The sequence below is a fragment of the Mastigoproctus giganteus genome, chromosome 14, assembly GCF_048544385.1.
Source record: "Mastigoproctus giganteus isolate SK-2022 chromosome 14, ASM4854438v1, whole genome shotgun sequence".
In the NCBI taxonomy this organism is placed as follows: Eukaryota; Metazoa; Arthropoda; class Arachnida; order Uropygi; family Thelyphonidae; genus Mastigoproctus; species Mastigoproctus giganteus.
Genome location: NC_143588.1, coordinates 88426626 through 88453899, shown reverse-complemented (window position 1 = coordinate 88453899; position 27274 = coordinate 88426626). Strand labels below are relative to the sequence as shown.

Here is a 27274-nt window from a genome sequence, read left to right as displayed (position 1 = left end):
AAAAAAAAAACGCTCCCGTTTCACCCCTCTGTTCGTTCCAAATACCTGTCCAGCTCAGCCTTAAATTTATTTAGGCTATCGACTTCCACAACAAAGGATGGAAGTCTGTTCCACCAACCAACTACTCGCTGGCTAAAGGCAAACTTCCACACATCTATCCTACATCTGTCTTTCCTCAATCTGAATTTATGCCCTCTCAGCTGATTATTCTGAGCAAGAGGAAGAATCCCATCAGCATTGAGCATGCTCAAACCATTCAAGACTTTATACACCTCAATCAGATCACCTCGCAGGTGCCGGTGCCTAATATCCAGACACTGTAATTTGCAAAACTTAAGCCTTTCTTCGTAAGAGCAACCCTTTGTTCCATTCACTAATCTTGTTGCCCTTCTCTGTACTCGTTCCAACAGCTTTACATCCTTCTTAAAATGAGGCCTCCAGACCTGTATACAGTACTCAAAATGTGGCCTGACCATTGCCTTGTACAAGGGGTTAATCACCTCATTATCCCTGCTAGAAAAATTCCTGTATATCACTGAGAAGGCACCATGAGCTACTCTTGCAGACTGTCTACACTGCTCAGAGAACTTCATATCTGCCTGCACAATTACCTCCAGATCCTTTTCGTTCTCTACCACTGTCAGTATAGTACCACAGAGTTGATATGTTTCTCCAGGGTTACTGCTTCCCATATGTAGTACTTTACATTTGTCAATGTTAAATTTCATTTGCCACCTCGCAGCCCATCTGCTCAACTTTTCTAGGTCCTGTTGCAGCAGCATAGCGTCAGTAGTGTCCTTAACAACCCTGCAAACTTCGTATCATCTGCAAACTTGGACATTAAGCTTGATATACCATCATCAATATTATTTATAAATACAGAAAACAACAATGGATCCAACACTGAACCCTGAGGGATTTCACTAATAACATTAGTCCAAGATGAGCAGTGTCCATTGATTACTACTCTCCGTCTTCTCCCATTCAACCATCCCTTTATCCATAGCAGCAGTTTGCCTCCAATGCCACACCGCTCCAATTTGTTCAGCAGTCTTCCGACAGAATTTAACAGAATTTAAACTCACAGGTCTGTAATTACTTGTGTCAGCCTTTGATCCTCCTTTGTGAATTGGGGTCACATTTGGACATCTCCAGTCTATGGGTACCTCCCCTGAGTCTAAGGAAGCTCTCATAATTATGGCCAAGGGTTTTCTTACTTCCTTTGCTGCCTCCTTTAATATAACTGGATAGATCCCATCCACCCCGGGTGCCTTTTTTATGTTTATCTTCAACAATTTCTCCTTCACTTTCCTCTCAGTTATTACAAAATCATCTAGCTCACTGCCAGAGTTTCACCTCAGGCATTCTCCTCCCTGAATAACTCCTCATGTGTGAATGTTGATGGAAAATACTCATTTAGTTTGTTACCTGAGCAGGATCATCAACAGTTGAACCATCAATATCCTGTGGACCAATCTGATTCATCCCTTTCCTTCTAGAGTTTGTAAAGAACTCTCTGCTGTTTTTCTTTGCATCCTTTGCCAAAGATTTCTCATAATCTACCTTTGACTGCCTAATCTCCTTTGTGACTTGGTTACAGACCAGCTTATATCTATCCTAGGCTTCCATGTCACTCATTAATTTATATGTATCTCATGCATTTTTCTTCTCTGTTATATGTCTCATTATTTTCAAATTATATCATGTACAGACAAGATAGAAGATCAGAATCTCCTGCACACGGAGAAGTAGCTATTCTTATTAATTCAAATATTCCATCGAGGCTCATCCAGTTATGAATCTCCCTAGAAGCTGTGGCAACTCATATGGAAGTTGGTAATTCAGTTACCCTTGTTTCTATTTACATTCCACCATCTCTGATGTTTCCTCATTCAGTTGTTTCAGTGATTTTATTGGCCACCATTCATTGTGTGGATCCACTACAATGGACGCAAGAGACAGATTGATTGAAGAGTTTTTAAATAACAGTTATCTAAATTCTGCATCTCCCACATACATCATTGCTACCTACAGGATCCACTTCTGTAATTGACTTGTCAATTTGTTTAACATCTATCTTTCCACCCCATGATGTGGTCAGTGTTAATCGATCCCTTTAATAGCGATCATTTGCCCATTACAAACATGGGTAACAGTAAATCCTGACAACAATCCACTTGGAAGTTTAGAAAGGCAAACTGGAATGACGATTGTGTTCAAATATGTCTAGACAGACTTTTTGTTCAAAAACAACCCAATAATGATGTAACTACATAACTAATCAGATCCTGACAGCATCTGATGCATCTATTCCAAAATCCAAGGCATATTGCATTCACTGGAATCACTGGTGGAATACAGATTGCCTTCATGCCCTAAATGGAAAATTTACTCGGCTGCCCTCTCTGATACTTCATTGGAAAGAGAAAGAAGTGTCTACTCCTGAAGAAGTTGCTAATGCACTTCCCGAATTGTTTGCCATAATCTTTGCTTCTGCTTCCTATGCATCAGCCTTCCAAAACATTAAAGCACTTTCAGAATGGCATAAAATCAACTTCTTCATACACCACTCCTTCCCATACAACCAACCCTTTAGCATTAGTAGAGGCATATGATGCAAGAAAGCAAGCTTATGCAGCATCGGCCAAAAAAAACTCTCCCATTTCACCCCTCTGTTCGTTCCAAATACCTGTCCAGCTTAGCCTTAAATTTATTTAGGCTATCAACTTCCACAACAAGGGATGGAAGTCTGTTCCAACCAAATACCCACTGGCTAAAGGCAGATTTCCGCACATCTATCCTACCTGTCTTTCCTCAATTTGAATTTATGCCCTCTCAGGTGATTATTCTGAGCAAGAGGCAGAATCCCATCAGCATTGAGCATGCTCAAACCATTCAAGGCTTTATACACCTCTATCAGATCACCTCGGCGGTGCCTAGTTTCCAGACACTGTAATTTGCAAAACTTAAGCCTTTCTTCGTAAGAGCAACCCTTTGTTCCATTCACTAATCTTGTTGCCCTTCTCTGTACTCGTTCCAGCAGCTCTACATCCTTCTTGAAATGAGGCCTCCAGACCTGTATATAGTACTCAAGGTGTGGCCTGACCATTGCTTTATACAAAGGAATAATCACCTCCTTATCCCTGCTAGAAAAATTCATGTATATCATTGATAAGACACCATGAGCTACTCTTGCAGACCGTCTGCACTGCTCAGAGAACTTCATATCTGCCTGCACAATTACCCCCAGATCCTTTTCATTCTCTACTACTGTCAGTGTATTAACACAGAGTTGATACGTTGCTCTGGGGTTGCTGTTTCCCCATATGTAGTACTTTACTTTACATTTGTCAATGTTAAACTTCATTTGCCACCCCTCAGCCCATCTGCTCAAGCTTTCCAGATCCTGTTGCAGGAGCACAGCGTCAGTAGTGTCCTTAATAACCCTGCCAACCTTTGTATCGTCTGCAAACTTGGACATTAAGCTTCATATACCATCATCAATATTATTTATAAATACAGAAAACAATAATGGACCCAACACTGAACCCTGAGAGACTCCACTAATAATATTAGTCCACGATGAGCAGTGTCCATTGATTACCACTCTCTGTCTTCTCCCCTTCAACCACCCCTTTATCCATAGCAGCAGCAATTTGCCTCCAATGCCACACTGCTCCAATTTGTGCAGCAGTCTTCCATGTGCAACAGTATCAAAAGCCTTTCTAAGATCAAAGTATATAATATCAAAGTTATTCCCTGTATCCAGTTCTTTTGTGACTGCATCATAGTATCCAGTCAATTGGTCAGGCAAGACTTTCTGACCAATTTGATTGGATACAAAACCATGCTGTGTCCGAGCTATAACTGAAGTCTTGTCTAGATGATCCTGCAGTGCTTCTTTAACCAGTGCCTCCATTAATTTTCCTGGAACAAAAATTTAAACTCACAGGTCTGTAATTACTTGTGTCAGCCTTTGATCCTCCTTTGTGAATTGGGGTCACATTTGCACATCTCCAGTCTATGGGTACCTCCCCTGAGTCTAAGGAAGCTCTCATAATTATGACTAAGGGTTTGCTTACTTCCTTTGCTGCCTCCGTTAATATAATTGGATAGATCCCATCCACCCCAGGTGCCTTTTTTGTTTTTATCTTCAACAATTTCCCCTCCACTTTACTCTCAGTTATTACAAGATTATCTAGCTTACTGCCAGAGTTGAATACACCTCTGGCATTCCCCTTCCTGAATAACTCCTCTTGTGTGAATGTCGATGCAAAATATTCATTTAGTTTGTTAGCTACCTGAGCAGGATCATGAACAGTTGAACCATTGATATCAAGTGGACCAATCTGATTCATCCCCTTCCTTCTAGAGTTTACATAAGTAAAGAACTCTTTACTTATGTAAACTCTTTTGTCTGTTTTTCTTTGCGTCCCTTTCCAAAGATTTCTCATAATCTGCCTTTGCCTGCCTAACCTCCTTTGTAACTTGGTTACAGATCAACTTATATCTATCATAGGCTTCTATGTCACGTGTTAATTTATATGTAACCCATGCATTTTTCTTCTCTGCCATATATCTCGTTAGTTCATCTGACATCCATTTAGGCCTGAACCTTGAACAATATTTCTTATTTGGTATGTAAAGCCTAGTAGCTTTCAAGGTAAGTTCTTTGAATGCTTCCCATTTTGAATTTGCTGTACGTAACATCATCAGTTGGTCCCACTGTATAGAATTTAAATACTGTCTCAGACCATCGTAGTCGCCTTTAGGAAAGCAATAACCCTTCCCTTTACCCCTGATGGTAGTTACCTCTTTGAGTAAATCCCGCTTCAGCACACTGTGATCACTGCCACCTAGTGGTTCATTTATCTGCAGATTCTTAATGCATGAAGCATCACTGCTGATAATCAAATCAAGAGTATTACTCTGTCTAGTTGCCTCCTGAACATGCTAATGTTGAAAACAATCATCCAATAAATCCACAAAAGCCTTGCTAGTGTGCGAGTGACCAACCCACAAATTCCAGGCAATATCTGGGAAATTAAAATCCCCCATTATAAGACTCTCTGATTTACTGGCCCACTCTATTTCCCTGTACAGTTTCTTATTATACTCATCAGAGTCATTAGGCCTATAGCACACTCCTACTCTCAATTTTGATCTCCCAATGCTTATGTCACACCAAACTGACTCGACATTGCACTGTCCAGTGATGTCGACTGTCTTCACTTCCTTGGATTTTGTGTGCTTCTTAACTAATAGCATAACCCCCTCCTCCCTTCCTATCCTGTCTATCCTTTCTGTAGACGTTGTACTCCCCAAATTCCTGTTTTGCATTCCTTATATCTGTGTGACACCATGTCACTGATATCCCAACAATATCTGCCTTTGATGCTTTGAGCAATACCTCAAATTCATCAAATTTATTTACTAAACTCCTAGCATTGGTGTACACGCAAGTATACATGTACCTGTTCTTTTTCTTAGCTACCCTAACACAACCCATGTGTTTACTTGTACCGCAATGACTCCCAGCAGTCTCTGAAATATCCTGCATCCTGTTTTCCAGGCTTCTGCTCATTCCAATAGAAGCATTGCAAGAATCACTTTCACCTCTGCCAGTGGTTACTGTTAATCTATTAGTCCTTGTATCCCTCCAAGCTAGCAGTTTTCCGACCCACCTAATACTGCCTCGATAGCATCAGCAAATATTCTTGCACCCTTTCTATTTAAGTGAATCCCATCCCTGTAGAAGCAGTCCCTTCTGTTAACAAGCACAGACCAGGCTGAAAAAAATTCTACCCCTTGAGCCTTGCACAATCTTTCCAGGGCCGAATTGATCGACAAGGCTCTCATCATATACTCCCTCCTATCGTGTCTGAGCAGAATTGCAGACACTTTCAAATTCAACCATAATTCACGGCTTTTTTTCAACAGTGACCTGTACTTGTTAAGTAAATTTACATTAAGAGAAAAAGAATTGTTAAATAGATCATCCAATTCGTTATATTATGCTGAAGCATTTACCTGAAAAGGACTTGCTTACTTTGTTGATCTTCTATGAAAAAGCTTATTCTTCTTCCTGGCACCATTTTTTTCTTTTTGCCTTACCGAAACCAGGAAAAGATCCTACTCTGATTCAAAAATATAAGCTCATATCTCTCACAAGCTGCTTGGATAAAATTTTAAAAAGGATGGTTCATACTAACCTCACTTACATCTTGAAGTCACAGAATCTCCTGATAGATGTGCTCATCAAAGCCGAATCTCATATCGGCAATGCCTTTATCAGCTAACAACATCTAGTCGTGGTCAACTTAGACCTTGAAAAGGCATTTGACACTACCTGGTGTCTGGTATTCTTATGGATTTTACCATCTGCGATTTAGGGGTTTGCTTGAAATAATTAAAAATTTCCTGCAATTGCACACTTTTCAGGTCCGGTATAAAAGCATACTCTCTGGTTCTCACATTCTGGAAGAAATAGTCCCTCAGGGATTGATACTTAGTTCAACACTTTTTTGCAGTTAGAGTTAGCAGTATGACACATGATATCCCAAAAACTGTTGAAACTTATATATATGTAAGCAATGATTTTACCATTTCTTGTCAGTCTCAAAGTATCAATACCAAGGAATGCTGACTCCAACTTGCCATAACCAAAATAGAATTGTGGACTTTAAGGAATGGTTATTGAATAATGGTAACCCCAGAGTAATGTATCAACTCTGTGGTACTACACTGACAGTGGTAGAGAACGAAAAGGACCTGGGGGTAATTGTGCAGGCAGATATGAAGTTTTCTGAGCAGTGCAGACAGTCTGCAAGAGTAGCTCATGGTGTCTTGTCAATGATGTACAGGAGTTTTTCTAGCAGGGATAAGGAGGTGATTATCCCCTTGTATAAGGCAATGGTCAGGCCACACCTTGAGTACTGTATACAGGTCTGGAGGCCTCATTTTAAGAAGGATGTAAAGCTGTTGGAACGAGTACAGAGAAGGGCAACAAGATTAGTGAATGGAACAAAGGGTTGCTCTTACGAAGAAAGGCTTAAGTTTTGCAAATTACAGTGTCTGGATACTAGGCACCGGCACCTGCGAGGCGATCTGATTGAGGTGTATAAAGTCTTGAATGGTTTGAGCATGCTCAATGCTGATGGGATTCTTCCTCTTGCTCAGAATAATCAGCTGAGAGGGCATAAATTCAGATTGAGGAAAGACAGATGTAGGATAGATGTGTGGAAGTTTGCCTTTAGCCAGCGAGTAGTTGGTTGGTGGAACAAACTTCCATCCTTTGTTGTGGAAGTCGATAGCCTAAATAAATTTAAGGCTGAGCTGGATAGGTATTTGGAACGAACAGAGGGGTGAAATGGGAGCGTTTTTTTTTTTTTTTTTTTTGGCTGATGCTGCATAAGCTTGCTTTCTTGCATCATATGCCTCTACTAATGCTAGTATCAAAAAAGAAATGTACTGCTACCCACTTTTGCAAGTGTCTCCATCCTGATCCTGAATTACAAATCAACAATACTCCAATTCCACTTGCTGATATTAGATAGCAAGCTTAATTTTCAAGCTGACATCACTCATTTAAGAAATGCTTGTCTGAAGATTATGAACATACCCTCATCTGTCTCGTCCATGTTTTGGGGAGCTGATCAATATACTTTACTTCACCTTTACAGAACTTTAATCCGTTCACGCTTAGATTATGGTTGTCTAATATATGACTCTCCCAGAAGCACTATGCTTTGAGGACTGCATTCGCTGCTTTCAGGATTTCTCCAATCCAAAGTCTTTATGTCGAAGGAAAACAGTCTCGTAGGAAAACATTACTGCTCCAATACGCTGCTAAAATCCAGTCTTCTATCGCACCCCATTTGGTAGTATCTTTATAATACTCGGTGGGATTTGTTCTATGAGTGCAAACCAAATGAAAATAGACCTGCTTCACTCAGAATTAAAGAGTTTGTTCAGAATTGGAATATTGATATAAGTGAAATTTTTCAGGACACAACTGCTCCTGTTGCACCTTGGACATATGTTTTTGCTTCTTACGATGTACAATTTCTTCATTGGGGGAAAAATGTCATACTACCTTGCAATATTAGGCAGCTGCACTCAGCTCACACTACTCTGTACTCCTGTGCCTGTAAAATCTATACTGACAGATCGAAAACTGCAAGTATGGTACGTGCTGCTGCAGTTTTTCCTTCATTTACTGCCATTAGCCTGCAGAATCTTCACTGCTGAATTAGATGCTATCAAGTTAGTATTAGTAACGGCCGCATGGTGCAAGAAAGCCTATGGCTTATGCTGCACCAGCCAAAAAAAAAAAAAAAAAAAATCCGAACAAAACAATGATAAAAACAAAAAATAAATAAAATAAATAACTAAATAATAATAATTAATAAATAAAAAAATATAAATAAAAAGGAAATTAAACCTATCATCCTATGCGCTTCCCTTACCCGAAAGTACTATCCAGATGACCTTTGAATTTCCGCAAACTGTCGGCCTCTACCACCCATGGCAACTTATTCCAGTAATTTATAACTCGCTGGCTAAAATAAAACTTCCTGCAGTCCAATCTAAACATTTCCCCCCGTAACTTGAATATATGTCCCCTAGTTCTAGCATCATTTATAATCTTGAAAATTTTGTCCTCATTCATTTTACTGATGCCTCTCAGAGCCTTAAACACCTCAATCAAATCTCCTCTAAGGTGTCTAGTTTCCAAACTCTGCAACCCACATATTCGGAGTCTTTCTTCATAAGGACGCCCTTTTGCCGAACTCACCAGGCGAGTTACCCGTCTTTGCACCCTTTCAAGAAGCTCGGTGTCTTTCTTTAGGTGCGGTCTCCATACTTGAACACAGTATTCAAAGTGTGGTCAAACATAACCCTTATATAATGGGATTATCACGTCCCTATCTCTACTTGCAAAAGTTCGATAGATCATCGATAGGACACCATGGGCCTTCCTTGCAACCTGTCTACAATGCTCAGAGAATTTCATGTCTGACCGTATTGTAACACCCAAGTCCCTTTCCTCCAGTACTGGGTTTAGTTGAACTCCACCAAGTAAATAAGTTATTTTGGGATTACTGTTTCCCAGGTGTAATACCTTACACTTTGTTGGATTAAAGCATAGCTGCCATTTTTCTGACCATTCCTGAACTCTATCTACGTCTCTCTGAATAAGCTCAAGCTTGACAGTGATCATTAACTACTTTACCAATTTTAACATCATCTGCAAATTTAGACATCACGCCCTCTATCCCTTCATCGATGTCGTTTATGAAAATTAAAAACAACAGTGGTCCTAATACTGATCCTTGGGGAACCCCACTTCTTACATCAACCCAATCTGAGGAATAGCCATTTATCACAACCCTCTGCCTCCTGTCTGAAGCCATCCTGCTATCCATCTAAGGATTTTCCCAGCCAGTGATTCCAACCTGTTCTAGTTTATAAAGCAACCGCTCATGTGGGACTGAGTCAAAAGCTTTGCTGAAATTAAATAAACAATGTCGAAATTATTCCCTAAATCCAGCTCGTGAGTGACCCTTTCGAAATAGCGAACCAGATTTGTTAAACATGATTTTCCCTTTACAAAACCATGCTGAGTATCCTTGACAATTTCAATTCGATCCAAATGATCCTGAATTCCACCCTTGATCATTGCCTCCATGATTTTCCCTACTACTGAAGTCAGACTGACAGGTCGATAATTTCCAACTTCACTTTTAGAGCCACCCTTATGTAATGGGAGATACATTTGCACTTTTCCAATCCAAGGGAATCTCCCCAGAGTCTAGTGATGCTCGCATAATTAGCCTCAATGGTTCAATGCACTCGCTTGCCGCCTCTCTTAAGATTATAGGGTATATTCCATCAACTCCAGGAGCCTTACTGGTCTGTAGGCTCAATGTTTTTCATTAAATAATCTTGCGAAATTTCAGTATCATTAATTACAAATTTTTTAACTTCTTAAGTGCTCTTTATTAAGTGCTAACTATTAAGTTAGCACTTAATAAAATTATTGAGCTATCCATCTCACCTGCCATAATTTACACAGATTCCCTCAGTGCTGTGTCTGTCCTAAGGAAGAATTTCTCATCTTCCCATTCTATCTTGAAATATATTCATTCCCAGTTTTTGCTGGATCCCAGGTCATTCTGGCATTCTAGGAAATGAAATTGTGGACTTTGCTGCTAAACATAATCAACCATCTCTCTCACAACATCCTCGGGTTCCTTACAGTTACTATATGCCTATCATTTGCAAAACACGTTACGGCAGTTAGTCACAGATCTGGAAAAGTAACACAAACAATAAACTTTACCAGATAAAACAAGATCCAATGCTGTGGCTCTCTAGCTTCCAACAAAACAGAAGAGAGGAAGTGGTATTGGCAAGACTCAGAATCGGACACACTCACCATACACATCTCTTCCTACTATTGGGAGAAAATCCACCTCAGTGTTCATCCTGTCTGATGCAACTTATGGACCATCATTTTCTAGTTCATTGTCCCTTACATTCAAACTATCTGCTCTAACACTTTTCAATCTCTCTCTCTCCACATTGAACTTCTCTCATGATTTATCTCACTTCATAGGAAATGAAGCAAACATAAAGAACTTTTGTTATACCTAAAATATATTGACCTATACAGGAGCATATATAACATCTATAACTATATGTTTCCTGTAAATAAACAATGAATAGACACAATTTGGCCTCAGTAGCCCTTGTGCCGTTAAGCCATATACCAACAACAACAAAGGTTTTAACTAGTCAGTGCTATGGAATCGAAAAGAATCGGGGGTTGGGGGATAAAAAAACAAGCACAGAACTTTAAAATAAAATTACTGCATTTTATGGAGGCTTGCATAATTTGTCACTGCAGTGTACAACATGCATTAATTGGTTATTAATTTGAAAAGTCTGGGAACTCCATTCAGATGACAGAACACAGTTCCAGATCCCTTAGTCTTGAGTTTAGATTTCCAAAAAGTTGTCATGTATGCATGAATGCATGCATTAACAAAGAAAGCAGATGAAGTTGATTAAAAAAAAAAAAAAAAAAAATTGGTTTTATTATATTAAATATTGCAAAAACTTTAGTTGTTATTATCATTTATTAACTTTATAAATATTTCTTTAAGCTTATACATTATGAAATAACTGATAATTTTAATTATATATATATTAATTTTAGGCCTAAGAGTGAACAACAGAAGCTTCAGTCACTGCGACAACCAAAAGCAGAACCAGAGGTAATACACATATTAAAGTTTTTAAGCAGCTAAATATTTATGAATGCACAAAACCTTACAGAAAAAATGTGTTGTAAATATAAATATGTACTGCTCAAAATACTTAAAAAAACAAGTTTATTTCCCCACTTTGAATGTAATCGTGAAATAATTGTTTCATTTATATGCACAAAACAATGATCATATGTTTGCATTTAGTGCATGATGTGGGAAAAGTTAACTTGTTGAAAAGCACCACTTTTTCTACAGTATGTGCATTTGAATAAAATATGGCAGGCAGTTTTGAAATGCAGAGCCTTATTCTCTTCAATAATGTGCTGGATAGTCTATGTATAAGTATAGTGCGAAAGCATCAATAATACATAGCCAAATCTGAATGAACAGAATATTAGCAAAGCGGCATCGTTTCAGAGCTATTTGGCCCTTATTCGGTGGGTGGGTAGGTACCCGAGTGATGCAATGATGGCAAAACAGTTATGAAGTATAACTCCACAATATGAGAGATGCCTGATGGTGTATGATGTATTTAGACTATAAAGCGTTTAGGGCGTAAGCGTCAAGCTATGGAAAGGTCTAGACTATGTATAAGTATAGTGTGAAAGCATCAATAATACATAGTCAAATCTGAATGAACAGAATATTAGCAAAGCGGCATCATTTTAAGTTATATCTGATATTGATGAATACCTTCACAACGAGTTGCCATGATATTGCACTACTTCGAATAAGTTGTTATTGTTATTTGGTTTTTTTTAAGAGCATTAGCAACTAAGGCCATATTGCTCCAGGGATATGCGGTGGTCATTTCCTGACCTTTCCGCATCCTCTGTATTTGGTGGTCACGGGCTTGAACCCCGGTCTAATCAAGAAGCGTGTGCTACGCACTGCTGCTCCTGTCCATCTGGCTACGGAGGCGCCTTCGGATAAGTAACGCTTCACCTGAGGAGAAGACTAATGTTACTTATTCTCAGATGGATACCACCACCCAGATGGCACCGTTTTGAAAATAGTATTGGATAAAGATCTCAGCTACTCAGCTATCCTCAATATCCCTATTAGACTGAGCAAAGAAAAAAAGAGTAGAAAAGTGACAGTAAGAGAGGAAGAGGAAAAGATGCTGCAGAAGAATGAAAGGGATAGTTAATCTTAATTCTCACACAAACTCAAAGCTCCATACCCCAACTGGGCAATGCTTCCCAACTACCGAGGACTGTTATTACCATCGGGGTCCCACAAAGATAATTAAATTCTTCCCACCGGTGCCGTTTCTGGCCATTTGGCATTCATCAATGGGCAGGTAGGCATCCTGGTTAAACCAGACGTGCTTTCCAGTTCTCAGATATTTCTGTAAAATTAAACCCATCAAGGACTCTATATGGGTCCTGCTTTGGAACCACATAGTGGTCTATATGGTTCTGAAAAAAAAAAAAAAAACTCCATACTCCCTCTCCCCTGTAATAAACAGAAAGGGACAGTCACCCTTATCCACTCATATCTGTATGCCTCTCAACCCAATTGGGCTGCTCACTCTCCCACTGACACGCTCCGAGGAAGGCCCAGTCCATGTGACCACTAGGTTGGCAGCCGCCTGGAGTTGGCTTGCCCTACGTGGGTTCTGGGGTCGTCCCCTTCTTTCACGCTCCTTTTATTACATGCAGCTTTCAAAGCTCAGCTGCCGTACATGCGAGAGAGAGAGACCAAATGCCTGCAGCTGACTTGGTCCCTTTCCCTCTAATAACTAAGCTAATCAAGTTGTTACGTCCACTCCCCCTAACCTAGACTGATCATTACCATCTAAGCTGCACATATATGTTATCATCTATTAGCCGACATAAAGGTGTGGGGAAACACCATATGATTGAAACAGGGGAGGCAAAAGGGCTTCCAAATTCTATGCAGGAAACTGCCAATCTAATGGAAACAGAAGAGATAGCGAGAGGTCAGAAAAGGGGGGGAAAACAAAGACAAAGAAAGCCTAGGGGGAGAAGGAAAAAGAAAGAGGCAAATTGTGGAAGAGGGAAAGGACATCATACAAGATCTGAATGAGTTAAGTTCGGATGACTCTGAAATAGAAGGGGCATTAGGTGAGGGTAGTGATAAATTACTTGGGGTTGAGCATTTAAAGAAACATGTACCAGTAGGACTGAAAACATTAATTGTTAAGTTAGTAGAATGGGAGAAGTGGCTAGGGACAAGTTTTTCTACAGTATGTGCATTTGAATAAAATATGGCAGGCAGTTTTGAAATGCAGAGCCTTATTCTATTCAATAATGTGCTGGATAGTCTATGTATAAGTATAGTGCGAAAGCATCAATAATACATAGCCAAATCTGAATGAACAAATCTTTGCTTTCCAAGTTGTAGTAACTCTAGTACCAAAAATCTTCTGATTTCAGCATGCATCATTTGAAGGGCGCACTTTGACACCTCCACTGCAGAGCCTTCTTCTTTTCTTTTCCTAATTTTCCAAGCCTGATATTTGCCTTCGTTTAAGAGGTATATCAGGATGCGCATCGCTCTGGAAATCGGGGCCAGAAACTGTAAAAATAATACTTGTTTCCTGGTCAAGCCCCGTATTCCCATTGTTTTGTGCACACTGAGCCAGATACGCTGAATAACCGCACAGGAGAAGAATACATGTTTCATGCGCCTTGCAGTATAAACATTCAACATTCACATGCCCTCGAAATTTGACAAGTGCCCGTGTATTCTTCTCCATGCCAGGTCTTTTCGTGACTCATAACCTATATGATGATGTAGGTTACTCAACATCTGAGTCGTATCCAGTCTAAGCCAGCTTTGCAGCATCGGCACTGGCTGTACATTCATATCGAATAACTTCCAATATATCTCTGAAACTTTAAGCTTGTTTCCCATGTACAGGCTCCCTGCAGATAATTCTTGTAAATGTTTGATTACCAATTTATAAAAGGGTGTTATTATTTCTACTGTTGGACCAGTATGTTCCATTCCTAACAATTCAGTAAACCTCCCCATATTATACTTTACTAAGGCAGCCACTGCATGGGTTCCCCATAGAGCCGTTCGGATGTGCTTTAACATATAAGCCCATTTTAACCACTTCAACTGTGGTACTGCATAGCCCCCCCACACTTCCTGCAGTATAGCCTCTGCTGCGTCACTTCTTGCTGTCTACTATTCCAGAAAAATTTAAATAATCTTCGAGTTACCTTTCTCTGCGTGCAATAATTGAATGATGTTATTGATACAATGTTCATCAAAATCGGTACCAGAATCTTCCACATAATACAAACCCTTCCGGAGAAAGATAACATCCCCAGATTCCCCTCTGACAAAGCATCCTCCCAAGAACCCAGCAATTGCCAGAACGATACTGCCGGACATTTCGCAAAGGGTACCCCCCAGGATAGTTACAGGGGCTGCCGAGACCGTGAGGCCTACTGGCAATTGTACTGGAACCTCAATTCCCCACTGTTGACATTTGGTCTTGCTTTTATTTAGACATAGACCACTAGATAAGCTGAAATGGCTGAAAGTATCCAGCGCTCTTTGTAGAGAACTGCTGTCCGCTAAAGTTAAGATCATGTCATCCGCATGTGCTACATATTTACAATCAGAATGTGGGCCAGGAAGATGAACCCTGTTGATGTTTTTAGAAATAACTAATTGCCTTAATATGGGTTCTAATGCCAATGAGAATAGTGTAGGGCTCAGTGGGCACCGCTGTCTAACCCCCCGTTCCAGTTTTATTTTCTCTGCACTGTAGCCATTAATCAAAAGAGTAGTTTGTGCCCCTTTGTACAGACTTATAATAGATGTTCTTAATAGAGAACCCATTCGGACTGTATGTAGCAAACTTCTTAGGTATTCATGGGAAAGCTTGCCAAAAGCCTTTGTAAATCAAGAATAGCCACCACTATGCTGTATTGTTTCTGCTTACAATATCCTTGCAAATCTTTCAGAAATGACAGATTTACCATCATGGATCTTGCTGGAATTGCATACGTTTGATTAGGACCTATAATGTGCTCTAAATGCCTTTTAAGTCGGGTGTTTAGCACTTTGGCATACAACTTATAATCTATATTATCAACTTATAATCTATCTTCTTTCCCCGTTTTACCTTGTTTTTTAAGGAATACGGTTTGGGCTTCTATAAATCCTTCCGGGACTACCCCTTCCGAGAAAAACTCGGAGAAAATGACAGCCAAGACTGGTCCAATTTCCTTCCAGTACTTTTTATAAAACTCTACTGTTAGGCCATCTGGACCTGGCACTTTACCTCCTTTAATTTCTCTCAAGGCTGAAGATAGTTCATACAATGAGATAGGTTGATCCTGTTCTTGTCTATGAGCTGCAAGAAACCATGGTATTTCTCAGCTCGCTGATAAAGCTGGTCCTCTAAATGCTATATACATTCGTTTGTAAACATGTGCGAAACACTTAATGTCACCAGTAGTCTGATGTTGACATGGGCCTTCTCCTGTATGTGATGGATAAGACTGCTGTCTCTGTGATCTGTTGAACTGCTTGAAGAAGAAAGCTGATGACTTGTCTGCTTTTCTATAACATATACACACATCTGGACAGCTTCGTTTTCTGCCTGCCTCTCTAATAGTGACAGAATTTCTTTTTGTACTTCTCTTTCTCCCACTCCATCATGACAACACTTTAGGAGTCTCCGAACTTCATAGAGATTCCTTAATTCCCTCTTGCTTTCCATACTCTCTCGCCTCGTTAATTTTTGAAAAGCTATTTTGATTGCATTCTTGTAGTTCGCTCATCTTCCTTCTGTCCAGTAATTAGAATTTCTCAAATGATGCGTTAATCTTTTAATGTCATGCAGGTCACCTTGCAAGAGCACCTGTTTTAACCTTCAGGTGCCCTTTCCCTGTTCTACTGTTAAACCTAATGGAAAATCCATCACGACTAATTTATGATCTGTTATAGAACGGGGTCCAGAAATATTAATATGTCTTACCTGAGTCACATTCTCTGCCACCTTACTTGGAACATAAAACCGGTCAATGCGGGTGCCTACTGTTTCCCCTAGACCAGGTTGCTCCATGACTTATAGGGTATTTCATTCTCCATACATCTATCAGGTCATGCTTTAAGCACAAACTGTTGAACTTCAAAGAAAAACCCTGTGCCGCCTGTAGGATCTCCCGTACCTGTCTTGTCTTTAACTGGGTCTAAAACTCAATTCCAGTCTCCTCCTAGAATACTCAGTCGGGCCCCCCAACATAAAAAGATGTAAGCTACTAAATATTTGCATCCGCTCAGGAGCGGTGTTTGGTGCATACATTAATCAGTCTTATTGTGTGCAAACCTAATCTCCAGTCAATGCAGATTATTCTACCTTCTATATCTCTTTGGAGATTGCAGAATTTTCCTATAATTGGCGGTAAGACTATAATGCCTACCCCCGTGGCATTCCTTGAACCAAAACCCCAGAAACTTAAACATTTGAATCTGTTCTGGAAATTGCGTACTTGGACACTATTAAAAAAAAAGTGACTTTCTTGAATGAATAAAATTTTTACACCTAGTAATAACATGCTCCTCCATACACGATGCTGAGCCTGCCCTTGAACAAAGCCCCATATTTCAAGTGCCAATAATTATCATGTTAATGCAATTCGCTTTACCTTAGAAATTTTAACTATTGTGTTAGAGATATGCCTAAAGCATACAAGGTCTTGCCTAACTCTTGTTTATGTCCCAATAGCCATGAAATTCGGGAATTACTTAACTGCTGGACTATTCCCAGTAATGTCTGTCCCACCAAATTTCCAAAAAATATGTCCCTCCACCTAAATTGAATGTTGCCTACTTTTCCTTCCTGGGTGTGCTTTAACACTGTTCTGGGCTTCCCTAGCCACTTCTCCCATTCTACTAACTTAACAATTAATGTTTTCAGTCCTACTGGTACATGTTTCTTTAAATGCTTAACCCCCCAGTAATTTATCACTACCCTCACCTAATGCCCCTTCTATTTCAGAATCATCCGAACTTAACTCATTCAGATCTTATATGATGTCCTTTCCCTCTTCCACAATTTGCCTCTTTCTTTTTCCTTCTCCCCCTAGGCTTTCTTCGTCTTTGTTTCCCCCCCCTTTTTTTACCTCTCGCTATCTCTTCTGTTTCCATTAGATTGGCAGTTTCCTGTACAGAATTTGGAAGCCCTTTTGCCTCCCCTGTTTCAGTTATTGAATTCCCTTTTCCTTCTGGAATTACCTTTTTGTAAATCCCCTGTGGTTTTAGAGTAGTCATACTATTTGGCTCTATCGGTCTCCTCATTTTCCCTTTCCTCCCCTCCTCTTGCGGCATCCGCATAAGAGCGAATAGAACAGCTGCCCATTTTATGGCTAGTTTCTCCGCATTTGCCGCATGCTCTCGGACATTCGTTGCTAATATGTCCACTCTCTTTGCAATTGAAACACTGCCCTTTCGTGCAGTGTATTCCTAAATGGTCCAGGCTACCACATTTTAAGCACTTTTTCCTACCCCTCTATAATTCAAAAGTAGACAGTGTCTCATGACATAAATAATGTTGGGGACTGGCTTTCTCATCTCCATCTGAACCGTAACTTTACCTGTATAAAGCTCCGGAAAACCCTCCCACTCATGCATATCAATTTTCGTTACTTTGCCGTATTCTTCCAGTGAGTTTTTCAAATGTGTTTTCAGCATTTCAATCGGGTAACGCTCTATAGTAATGTACTTTCTAATACTTCCTACCAGATGGGGTATCATCTGGTTTTCAAAGGGAAAGCCTCTTAACAAAATATTTCTGGTTAAGCAATCTTTACACACTATTTGATATTTTCTCATCAGCAGAAGAGTAAACCCCTGCAATCTTGATAGATTCACACATTTGCCCAATCCTTCAATAACTTGTCTTGGTTCATACTTAGCATCTAAACTAAACTCCAGAGTTCTCTCACGAATGAACGTACTCATTTTTGAAAAAAATAAAAGAAAAAAACAGACAAAAATGTTGCCCTAAAGCACTTAATCCCACTCAGGCAACTATACCTGAGTCAGCAAAACTTAAAGCAAAGAACTTAAAATTATAACTTACTCTACCTATCAAACTTTTCCTCAGACGGCTACGAGATCCCAACACAGTTTCAAGATATTTGGCCCTTCTTCGGTGGGTGGGTAGGTAGGTACTTGAGTGATGCAATGATGGCAAAACAGTTAGAAGTATAACTCCACAATATGAGAGATACCTGATGGTGTATGATGACTATTTAGACTATAAAGCGTTTAGGGCGTAAGCCTCAAGCTATGGAAAAGTCTAGACTATGTATAAGTATAGTGCGAAAGCATCAATAATACATAGTCAAATCTGAATGAACAGAATATTAGCAAAGCGGCATCGTTTTAAGTTATATCTCATATTGTGAATACTTTCACAACGAGTTGCCATGATATTGCACTACTTCAAATAAGTAATGCTTCACTTGAGGAGAAGACTAATGTTACTTATTCTCAGCTGGATACCACCACCCAGACGGCACTGTTTCAGGGCTATTTGGCCCTTCTTCGGTGGGTGGGTAGGTACCCGAGTGATGCAATGATGGCAAAACAGTTATGAAGTATAACTCCACAATATGAGAGATGCCATCAGGCATCTCTCATATTGTGGAGATTTGGCTATGTATTATTGACGCTTTTGCACTATACATAGTCTAGACTTTTCCATAGCTTGAGGCTTTTGCCCTAAACGCTTTATAGTCTAAATACATCATACACCATCAGGCATCTCTCATATTGTGGAGTTATACTTCATAACTGTTTTGCCATCATTGCATCACTCGGGTACCCACCCACCCACCCACCCACCCACCCACCCACCCACCCACCGAAGAAGGGCCAAATAGCCCTGAAACGGCACCAGGAGGAGCCTGATGATGTCCGGAGTTTCCAAGAATAGGTAACAACAGCCTTCTCCACTGGGGAAGCGTTGCCTATTTGAGGAGTTGAGTTTTTGAGTGGTGCGAGTTGAAGGAGTTACTGTCCCTTTCATTCTTCTACACCGTTTCTTTTCCTCTTCCACTCCTACTATTACTTTCCCTCTACCTTTTTGCTTTTCTAAGTCTAATAGGGACAAGTGGATAGTTGAGTTATTATCCCACACATATACAAAATAGCCCTGAAATGGTGCGTCTGGGTGGTGGTATCCATCTGAGAATAAGTAATATTAGTCTTCTCCTCAGGTGAAGCGTTACTTATTTGAAGTAGTGCAATATCAAGGCAACTCGTTGTGAAGGTATTCACAATATGAGATATAACTTAAAACGATGCCACTTTGCTAATATTCCTATGGCATATTAGCAAGATTTGGCTTATGTCAGATTTGGCTATGTATTATTGATGCTTTCGCACTATACTTATACATAGTCTAGACTTTTCCAAAGCTTGAGGCTTACGCCCTAAACGCTTCATATGTTGCTGGATAGTTTAATTTAAGAATAAATTCCTAATTTGAAGTACAGTGCAATTTTTATCAAGGTATTATATAGTTCAGAGCAGACAAACAATTGTTTCCTTTTTAGTTTTTAAGATAAAAGTAACCACTTTTAAATAATAGTGGCTGTTTTTTCTCAATTAAAGTTATACTTGCATATGGCATAGGCAACCAACAATAAATAATATTGGGCTTGAAGGAATTTTTAACATGATGCTCATGAATTCCTAAATTTTTTTTCTGCTGTTGTATATTAAAAAAAAATGCAAATCACAAACTAAACATTATTATCGAAGCAATAACTATTTATTTCACCCAGAGCAGAAATGCATTCAATGAACTAGGTGAAATTTGAGATTAAAATTTCTTCATGAGAATATCTGTTTTGAAAAATATTTCGTGTAGTGACTCAGATTGTGTTAGAGAAGGGGAATTGTTTGCTGTTATCCTAGAAAAGCTTCTGTATAAAGAGAACCTGTTTACAGAAGCTTGTAGAATTCTAATAATAAAATGTCATTTTCCTCTTTAAATTGGAATGGCCTTATAGTTCACTCAGTGCGGTCTAATTATATTAGGTTGCCAATTCAATACTGGTGGGAAATGGCAAGGTGAAGATATTCAGTTGGGTTTCTTTTGACCCGAAATCTTATATTCTGTTAGTAAATTTTACTGCCTGAATGTATACTTCATAAGATTGCATTAAAATTCTCATGCTTCAGTATTAAAGCAACTACATATGCAAAGAAACAATTTTTTTTTTTTCTGAATTTTCTGAAAAAATTCAGAAAAAAAAATGAAGTAACATTTCTAAAGAGGGCAAAGACTACAGCAGTATCCCGCCCACAAAGCAATTATAATCAGTTAATGAGGTCTAACAGACAATCCAAGCCAGATATCCAGACAGAAAATTCTTTCGTGTGCTAATGTTTGAAAGCACACTACGCTGGTAAACAATCTTTATGATTGTATCTTAATAAATAAAATCTATATGCTGTCATCGAAATTTAATTTCAAACTGCAAGTCTGGGTTTAAAAAATTGTCCTGCTTTGTTCCTGATAAAAATATTCAATCTCCTTCTTTCCGAAAGTCTAAGGTTGGCAATTACGAATATAGAAAATTCATAGGAATGTAACAAAAATCTGTATGTAGTATTTGGTGATCATGAAAAAGCATATGACTTACAAATCTAAATTTAAAAGAAATAATGGAAAATATGCAATGAGGGTTGAGTGAAGCATTGGAAAATGGATTAAGGTTAATTCGGGAATGAGGGGAAAACTATACCTTATTGCCACAAGAATTGAGCACTGGCTCTATCTCATGGATCCCGGCGATGATAAAATCTATATTTGACAAACATCCATGCTTTTTAAATAATATAACCATCTAAATATATAAAGATGAATGAAAGAAGTATAATTTTTTTTTAGAATTTTTTAAACAAAAATTATTTGAAATTAATTTACACATGGACACAGTATGAACAACACCATACAGTGGTGCTCATAAAAATTGCATCACTTGCAAAATTCAATTAATTTCTCTTGAAGCTTTTGTTATTGCAATACCTATTATATCATCCATCTCTAGCAAGCTGTCTTAGATGTCATGTGCAATACATGGTTGTATCACAGTACCAGCAGTATAAATACAGTGCATATGCCACGAGCCCAGTAATCTGTGCTATTGCAGTGAGTGTTTTTACTATTAACACTATGTAGGACATGTGTTGCTGCCGCGTTGTATGCAGAAGGAAATTCTGTGCATGAAAAAAGCAAAAATAATTCACTTCAATCAGTCAACAGTGGTACGTTTATTACAAAAATTATCAGAAACTGGAAGTCTAAACAGAGAGAAAGGAAGTGGACATCCAAGAATATCTTCCGCAGTGCAGGACAGATTTCTGTCTATCTGTCTGTCTGTGTTCAAAACAGAAAATCCCCGTCGACAGATCTCAAAATAGCATGGGAAGAGGATACAGGAATAAAGGCAAGTACTGCTACAGTACATATATGCCTTTTCTCATCAAGATTAGCATTAGCAGAGGCATATGATGCAAGAAAGCCAGCTTATATAGCTTGCTTTCTTTCTTGCATCAGCCAAAAAAAAAAATACCTTCCCATTTCATCCATCAATTCACTCCAAATGTTTCTCTAGTTCTGCCTTGAACTTATTTAAGCTGTCGACCTCCACATTGACAGATGGAGGTTTGTCCAACAATTAACCACCTGCTGGCTAAAGGCATATTTCCACTCATCTATTCTACAACTGTTTTTTCTCAATTTGAATTTGTCCCTTCAGGTGAGTAATCTGAGCAAGAGGAAAAATCCCATCAGCATTGAGCTTGCTCAAGCCATTCGAGGCCTTATACACCTCAATCAGATCACCATGAAGGTGCCTAGTCTCCAGATGCTGCAATTTATAGAACTTAAGCCTTTCTTGGTAACAGCAAGAAAGGCTTCCCTTTGTTCCATTCACCAATCTTGTTACCCTTCTCTGTATTTGTTCAAGCAACTCTACATCCTTCCTACAATGAGAGCTCAAGACCTCTGTGCAATACTCAAGGTGTGGCCTGACCATTGCCTTATACAAGGCAATGGTCACCTCCTTATCCCTGCTAGCAAAATTTCTGTATAGCAACGCCCCATGACCTGCTTTGGCAGCCTATCTACACCACTTAGAAAATTTCATATGTGACTGCACAATTATCACCAGGTCTTTTTCATTTAATACTACCCATATGCAGTATTTTACATTTGTCAGTGTTAAATTTCAGTTGCCACCTCTCAGCCCATCTGCTCAACTTTTCTAGATCCTTTTGCAGTAGCGCACTGTCATCAACAACCCTGCCAACCTTTGTATCGTGTGCAAACTTTGACATTAACCCTGATATACCTTCATCGATATCATTGATATATACAGAAAACAACAATGGGCTCAACATCGACCCTGGGGTACTCCACTAATAACAATAGTCCATGAAGAACAGTGTCCATTGATTATCATTCTCTGTCTTCTCCCACTCAACCATCCCTTTATCCATAGCAGCAACTTGCCCTTAATGCTATACTGCTCCAATTTGTACAGTAGTCTTCCATGTGTACCAGTATCAAAAGTTTTTCTAAACTCTAAGCATATGATATCAAAATTATTTTTTGCATCCAGTTTCTTTCTGACCACATCAATGTATCCAATCAAATGGTCAGACAAGACTTCCCCTTAAACCCATCCTGTGTCTGAACTATAACTGCAGTTTTGTCTAGATGATTCTGTAGTGCTTCTTTAACCAGACTCCATTACTTTCCCTGGAACAGAAGTTAAACTAACAGGTCTGTAATTATTTGTGTTCACCCTTCGATCTACTTTGTTAATTGGGGACACAATTTCACATCTCCAGTCCATGGGGACCTACCCAGAGTCCAAGGAATCTCTCATAATTGGGGCTATGGGTTGGCCTACTTCCTTTGCTGCCTTCTTTAATATAATGATAGATCCCATCCACCTCAAGTGCCTTTCTTATGTTAAGCTTCAATAATTTCTTCTCCACTTTGCTCTCAGTTATTACAAAATCCTTTAGCTCACTGCTAGAGTTTTTTTTTTTTATGTAAACCCCAAACACGAGAGGTATTAGAACCTGTAGTACTTTGTACCGTGCTTGGGTTGGAGGTTGAGAAGACAAAAGAAGATATTTGTTGACATTGGACTTGAACTTCTGTAGACTGTAATTTTCAGGAAATACCTAGACTTCCTGAAAATTACAGGAAATGCAGGGCGGATTTGCGATTTATACAGAGTGAGCAGCCGTTTGGAAGAAAAGTAACGCCGAGAGCAAAAGAGAAAACCATGTTTTTTAGATGCAGAGGAAGCAATATTTCTAATGTACTTGTGCCAGGAGAGATCAGAAGTCAGGGTAATCCCCAAAAGAGATATCATTTTGCCTAGAAATCGGAATGTCACTAAAGATAAGCATAGGAGCGGAACAATCCTTTTTGCGAGATATAAGACAAGACTGAGTTTTAGAAGGGTTGAAATCAACTAAGTTGTCTTTGCCCCACTGGAGAATTACCCGAAGATCGGCATTTAAGGAATTGGTAGCAGATTTTCGAGAAGTTGAAGCTGATTGAGCCAGGCAAGGTTTCACAAAATGGGTAGAATGCAAGGTGCTATCATCAGCAAAACTATGGATAGGATTTCTAGTCAGTGGAAGAAGGTCATTAATATACAAGAGGAAAAGGGGGAGGGAAAGAACTCAACCTTGTGGGACACCGGCATTAGTGGAGAAGTTAGAAGACAGAGAGCCATCTACCATCGCCCTCAGTGAGTGATCAAAGAGAAAACTGGATAACCAATTACTAAAAACAGTTGGCAAACCATAAAATGGAAGCTTGTTTAGAAGACCTTTATGTGAAACACGATCGAAAACCTTTGAGATGTCAAGAGCAACTACTTGTGTTTCACCGAACCTTTCCATTGAATTAGTCCATAAATGGGTAACATAAGCCAGAATATCACCAGTGGATCAACATTGACGGAATCCATACTGGCGATCGTTGATTAGACGGAAAGTTTCTAAGTAGTTTAAAGAGTTGGCGGTTAATTGATTTCTCCATTACTTTAGAAAGTTTAGAAGTAATTGCAATGGGACGATAATTGGATGGGAGGGATTTGTCAACCTTTTTAGGAACTGTCTGGATATGAGCAAAATTCCAAACAGAAGGAAAAACACCTTTGGAATAAGAAAGTGAAAAAAGGCGGCAAAGAATAGGAGTAAGTTCAGAAGCACACAGGTTTTGAGAACAAGTGGAGAAATACCATCGGGACTTGGAGCTTTCTTAGCATCAAGATTCGTCAAAATCACAGGAGGCATTGAATGGAGAGTGTTGGGAATGGTGGGAGGTGTTTTACCAAGATCATTAATGCATGAGTTGGAAGAAAAATGGGATGCTAGCAGGTCAGCTTTATCCTTGGCTGAAGTGACAACAGAACCATCTGGTTTGGACAGAAGTTGGAGCAGAGATGGGCAAAAGTTGCGGCCAATAGCTTTGGCAAAAGGCCAGACTGCTCGGCTACCATTAGGGCAAGAAGCAAGTTTTCTACTCTTAACCTGTTCAAACTCTAGTTTGGACTGATTAATAACTGCTTTACAATTGTTGTGAGCTTTGGTGTAGGCAGAAAATGAAACTGAAGAATTAGAAACAAGCCAATTACGATATGCAACATTCTTCTCTTGAACAGCCTTAGCACATTTATTGGAAAACCAAGGTTTAGATAAAGGACGAGATTTTAAAGTGGAGTATGGGATAAAGGATTCCATTTCTGCAAGAATAATTTCACTGACACGATCTGAGCAAACATTGACATCAGAAGTTTTGAAACAGTAATCCGACCAAGGAAAAGAAGAAAAGAAATCTCGCAGGTCATCCCATTTTGCATTCTTGTAATGCCAAACAACGCGAGGTTGGGAATAACCATGGGATAAAGGCTCCATTGGAGAAGAGACAATCACCAAGTTGTGATCTGAAGTGCCTAAAGGACCTCTCACTTTGACCGTGTGCTTAGAAGGGTTGTTTGTGAGAAAAAGATCAAGCGTGTTGGCTGTTTGGTTAGGATTGTCCAGTATTCTTTTAGGTAAATGAACAATCTGTGCAAAATCATTAGTAATTGCAAAAGCTTCAGCATCTCGACCAGCTGGGTCGGTGTGACTAGAAAACAGAAGCCAGCTGGAGTTGTGAACATTAAAATCACCAATGAAAATTACTTCATTGTTAGGATAGTTGGACTGGAGAAAGTCAAGTTGCAAAGTGAGGAAGTCAAAGAGCTCCAAGTGATTAGTGGAGTTGGGAGAACGGTAGAGACAACAGATGAATTTGACACAATGAGGTAGAGAGATTTTCAGCCAGAGAAGATCAAAGAGAGGAGATTCCAAATTGCCACGTCTCTGACAGAGAATATCAGAACGGACATATGCACAAGTACCACCTTTGAGGCAAAAGGAATCATACAGCAAATAATTTGGACATCTGAGATGAGCAGTAGTTGAATCAACTGATAACTGAGATTCTGTCAGAAAAAGTACATGGGGTTTGGCAAACTGCAAGTGGAAATGGACATCGTTGAGATTAGAATGAAGACCACGTATATTTGTGAAATGAATTAGGAAGTCCTTGGGAGGTTTAGATCTTTTCGCAGATAAGTTTGCTCTATTAGTTTGACAATTCATGGTGTATTCAATCACCATTTAGACATCAATCACAAGTACCCACCATGTACATGTGTATGGAGGTTATACCCAGGGTGGGACATGCTGTATGAAGTAATGAAATTTTTGGGTATGGTGTACACATGGTAAGAATATACCCAGGTCCTTGATATAACGTGGCCTCGACAATGCTGCCCGCGTACACACTACTGGGACTTCCTTCAGTCACCATCTGGCAGAGTAGAGGTAGCAAGATTATACACTAGCTGATCTGGAAGCCTCCTAGAGAGAGTTACCAGTAGGTTTGGTCCAGTGTACTAATTAGCGTCCGGCCTGCGAACACAGTTTTAGAGCTGTACCCTTGAAATGTAAGGAATATTGGATCTCGCCAGGATGTTTATCATAACCTCAAAAGTCATCAATCATACTGCATGATGGAAGAGATGGGGAAGGGTTGACCGGAACTTAGCTCTAGTGACAAAACATGGGTTCCACAACTTCAAGCCTCCAATAAGCAAAGTGGTGGAATTGCTCTGGTTGATGAGAGTCATCTACCACCTAGTACTCCCTGATAACATCGAGGGGCGGCAAACCTCCATGTGGTGTGGACACTACACCTCGACCCCTGCTTACGTTGGTTCACACCTGGGTGGTGGTCACCCACCATGTACTTGTGCATGGAGGTTATACCCAGGATTACTAACAGTCCCACCATCGTGAAGGTGCAAGCAGAGGATTTGGCTGTCATAGACCGTCTGAACTTCGCTGAAATTGGGTCCAGTTTGATGAGCTTCTGGCCTCCAGTTCCCTACAGAATTCTTCATGTGTGAATGTACATGCAAAATAGTCATTCACTTTGTCAGCTACCTCATGCATTTTTATATGTATAATTGTGGTTGGGTGGTTTTCCTCTAATGACCCTCTCCACCTGTGATACTGTGTAATGTTTGTGTAGCAGATGTGTTCGTGTTGGTTCAGACCCCATATCCAACAAAATGGGCAACTGCTGCTTGGTGCAGGCCCCTAGACACAAGGAGGCGTGCCTTAATTCTAGTAACTTTGTATGTGAACTAGTATGCCTAGGTGCCTTTTGTGAAATAAACAGTTAATAATAATCTCGCACCTACCTGCGGTAGTGCAATACAGGTGGGGTCCAGCATCCCGCACTTGGGCTGCCCAGACTCAAGTGCCAGCAAAAAAATAAAAAATAAAATAAATAAATAATAATAACTAAAAAAATTAAAATAAAAAAGTAAAATTTAAATAAATAATAAAAAATTAAATAATAAATAAAAAATAATAATAAAAAAATCATTCCACACCAACTAGTA

General features: G+C 39.5%; 1 protein-coding gene across 1 annotated transcript in view; it reads left to right on the top strand.

The window, feature by feature from the left end:
• Nucleotides 1-27274, top strand: part of LOC150075328 (uncharacterized) — a 192659-nt gene that overhangs the window by 86541 nt on the left and 78844 nt on the right. Inside the window, exon 6 of the mRNA XM_090388765.1 lies at nucleotides 11225-11282. Within this exon, the coding sequence (XP_090244891.1) occupies nucleotides 11225-11282 (58 nt within the window). The remainder of the gene's footprint in view (nucleotides 1-11224; nucleotides 11283-27274) is intronic.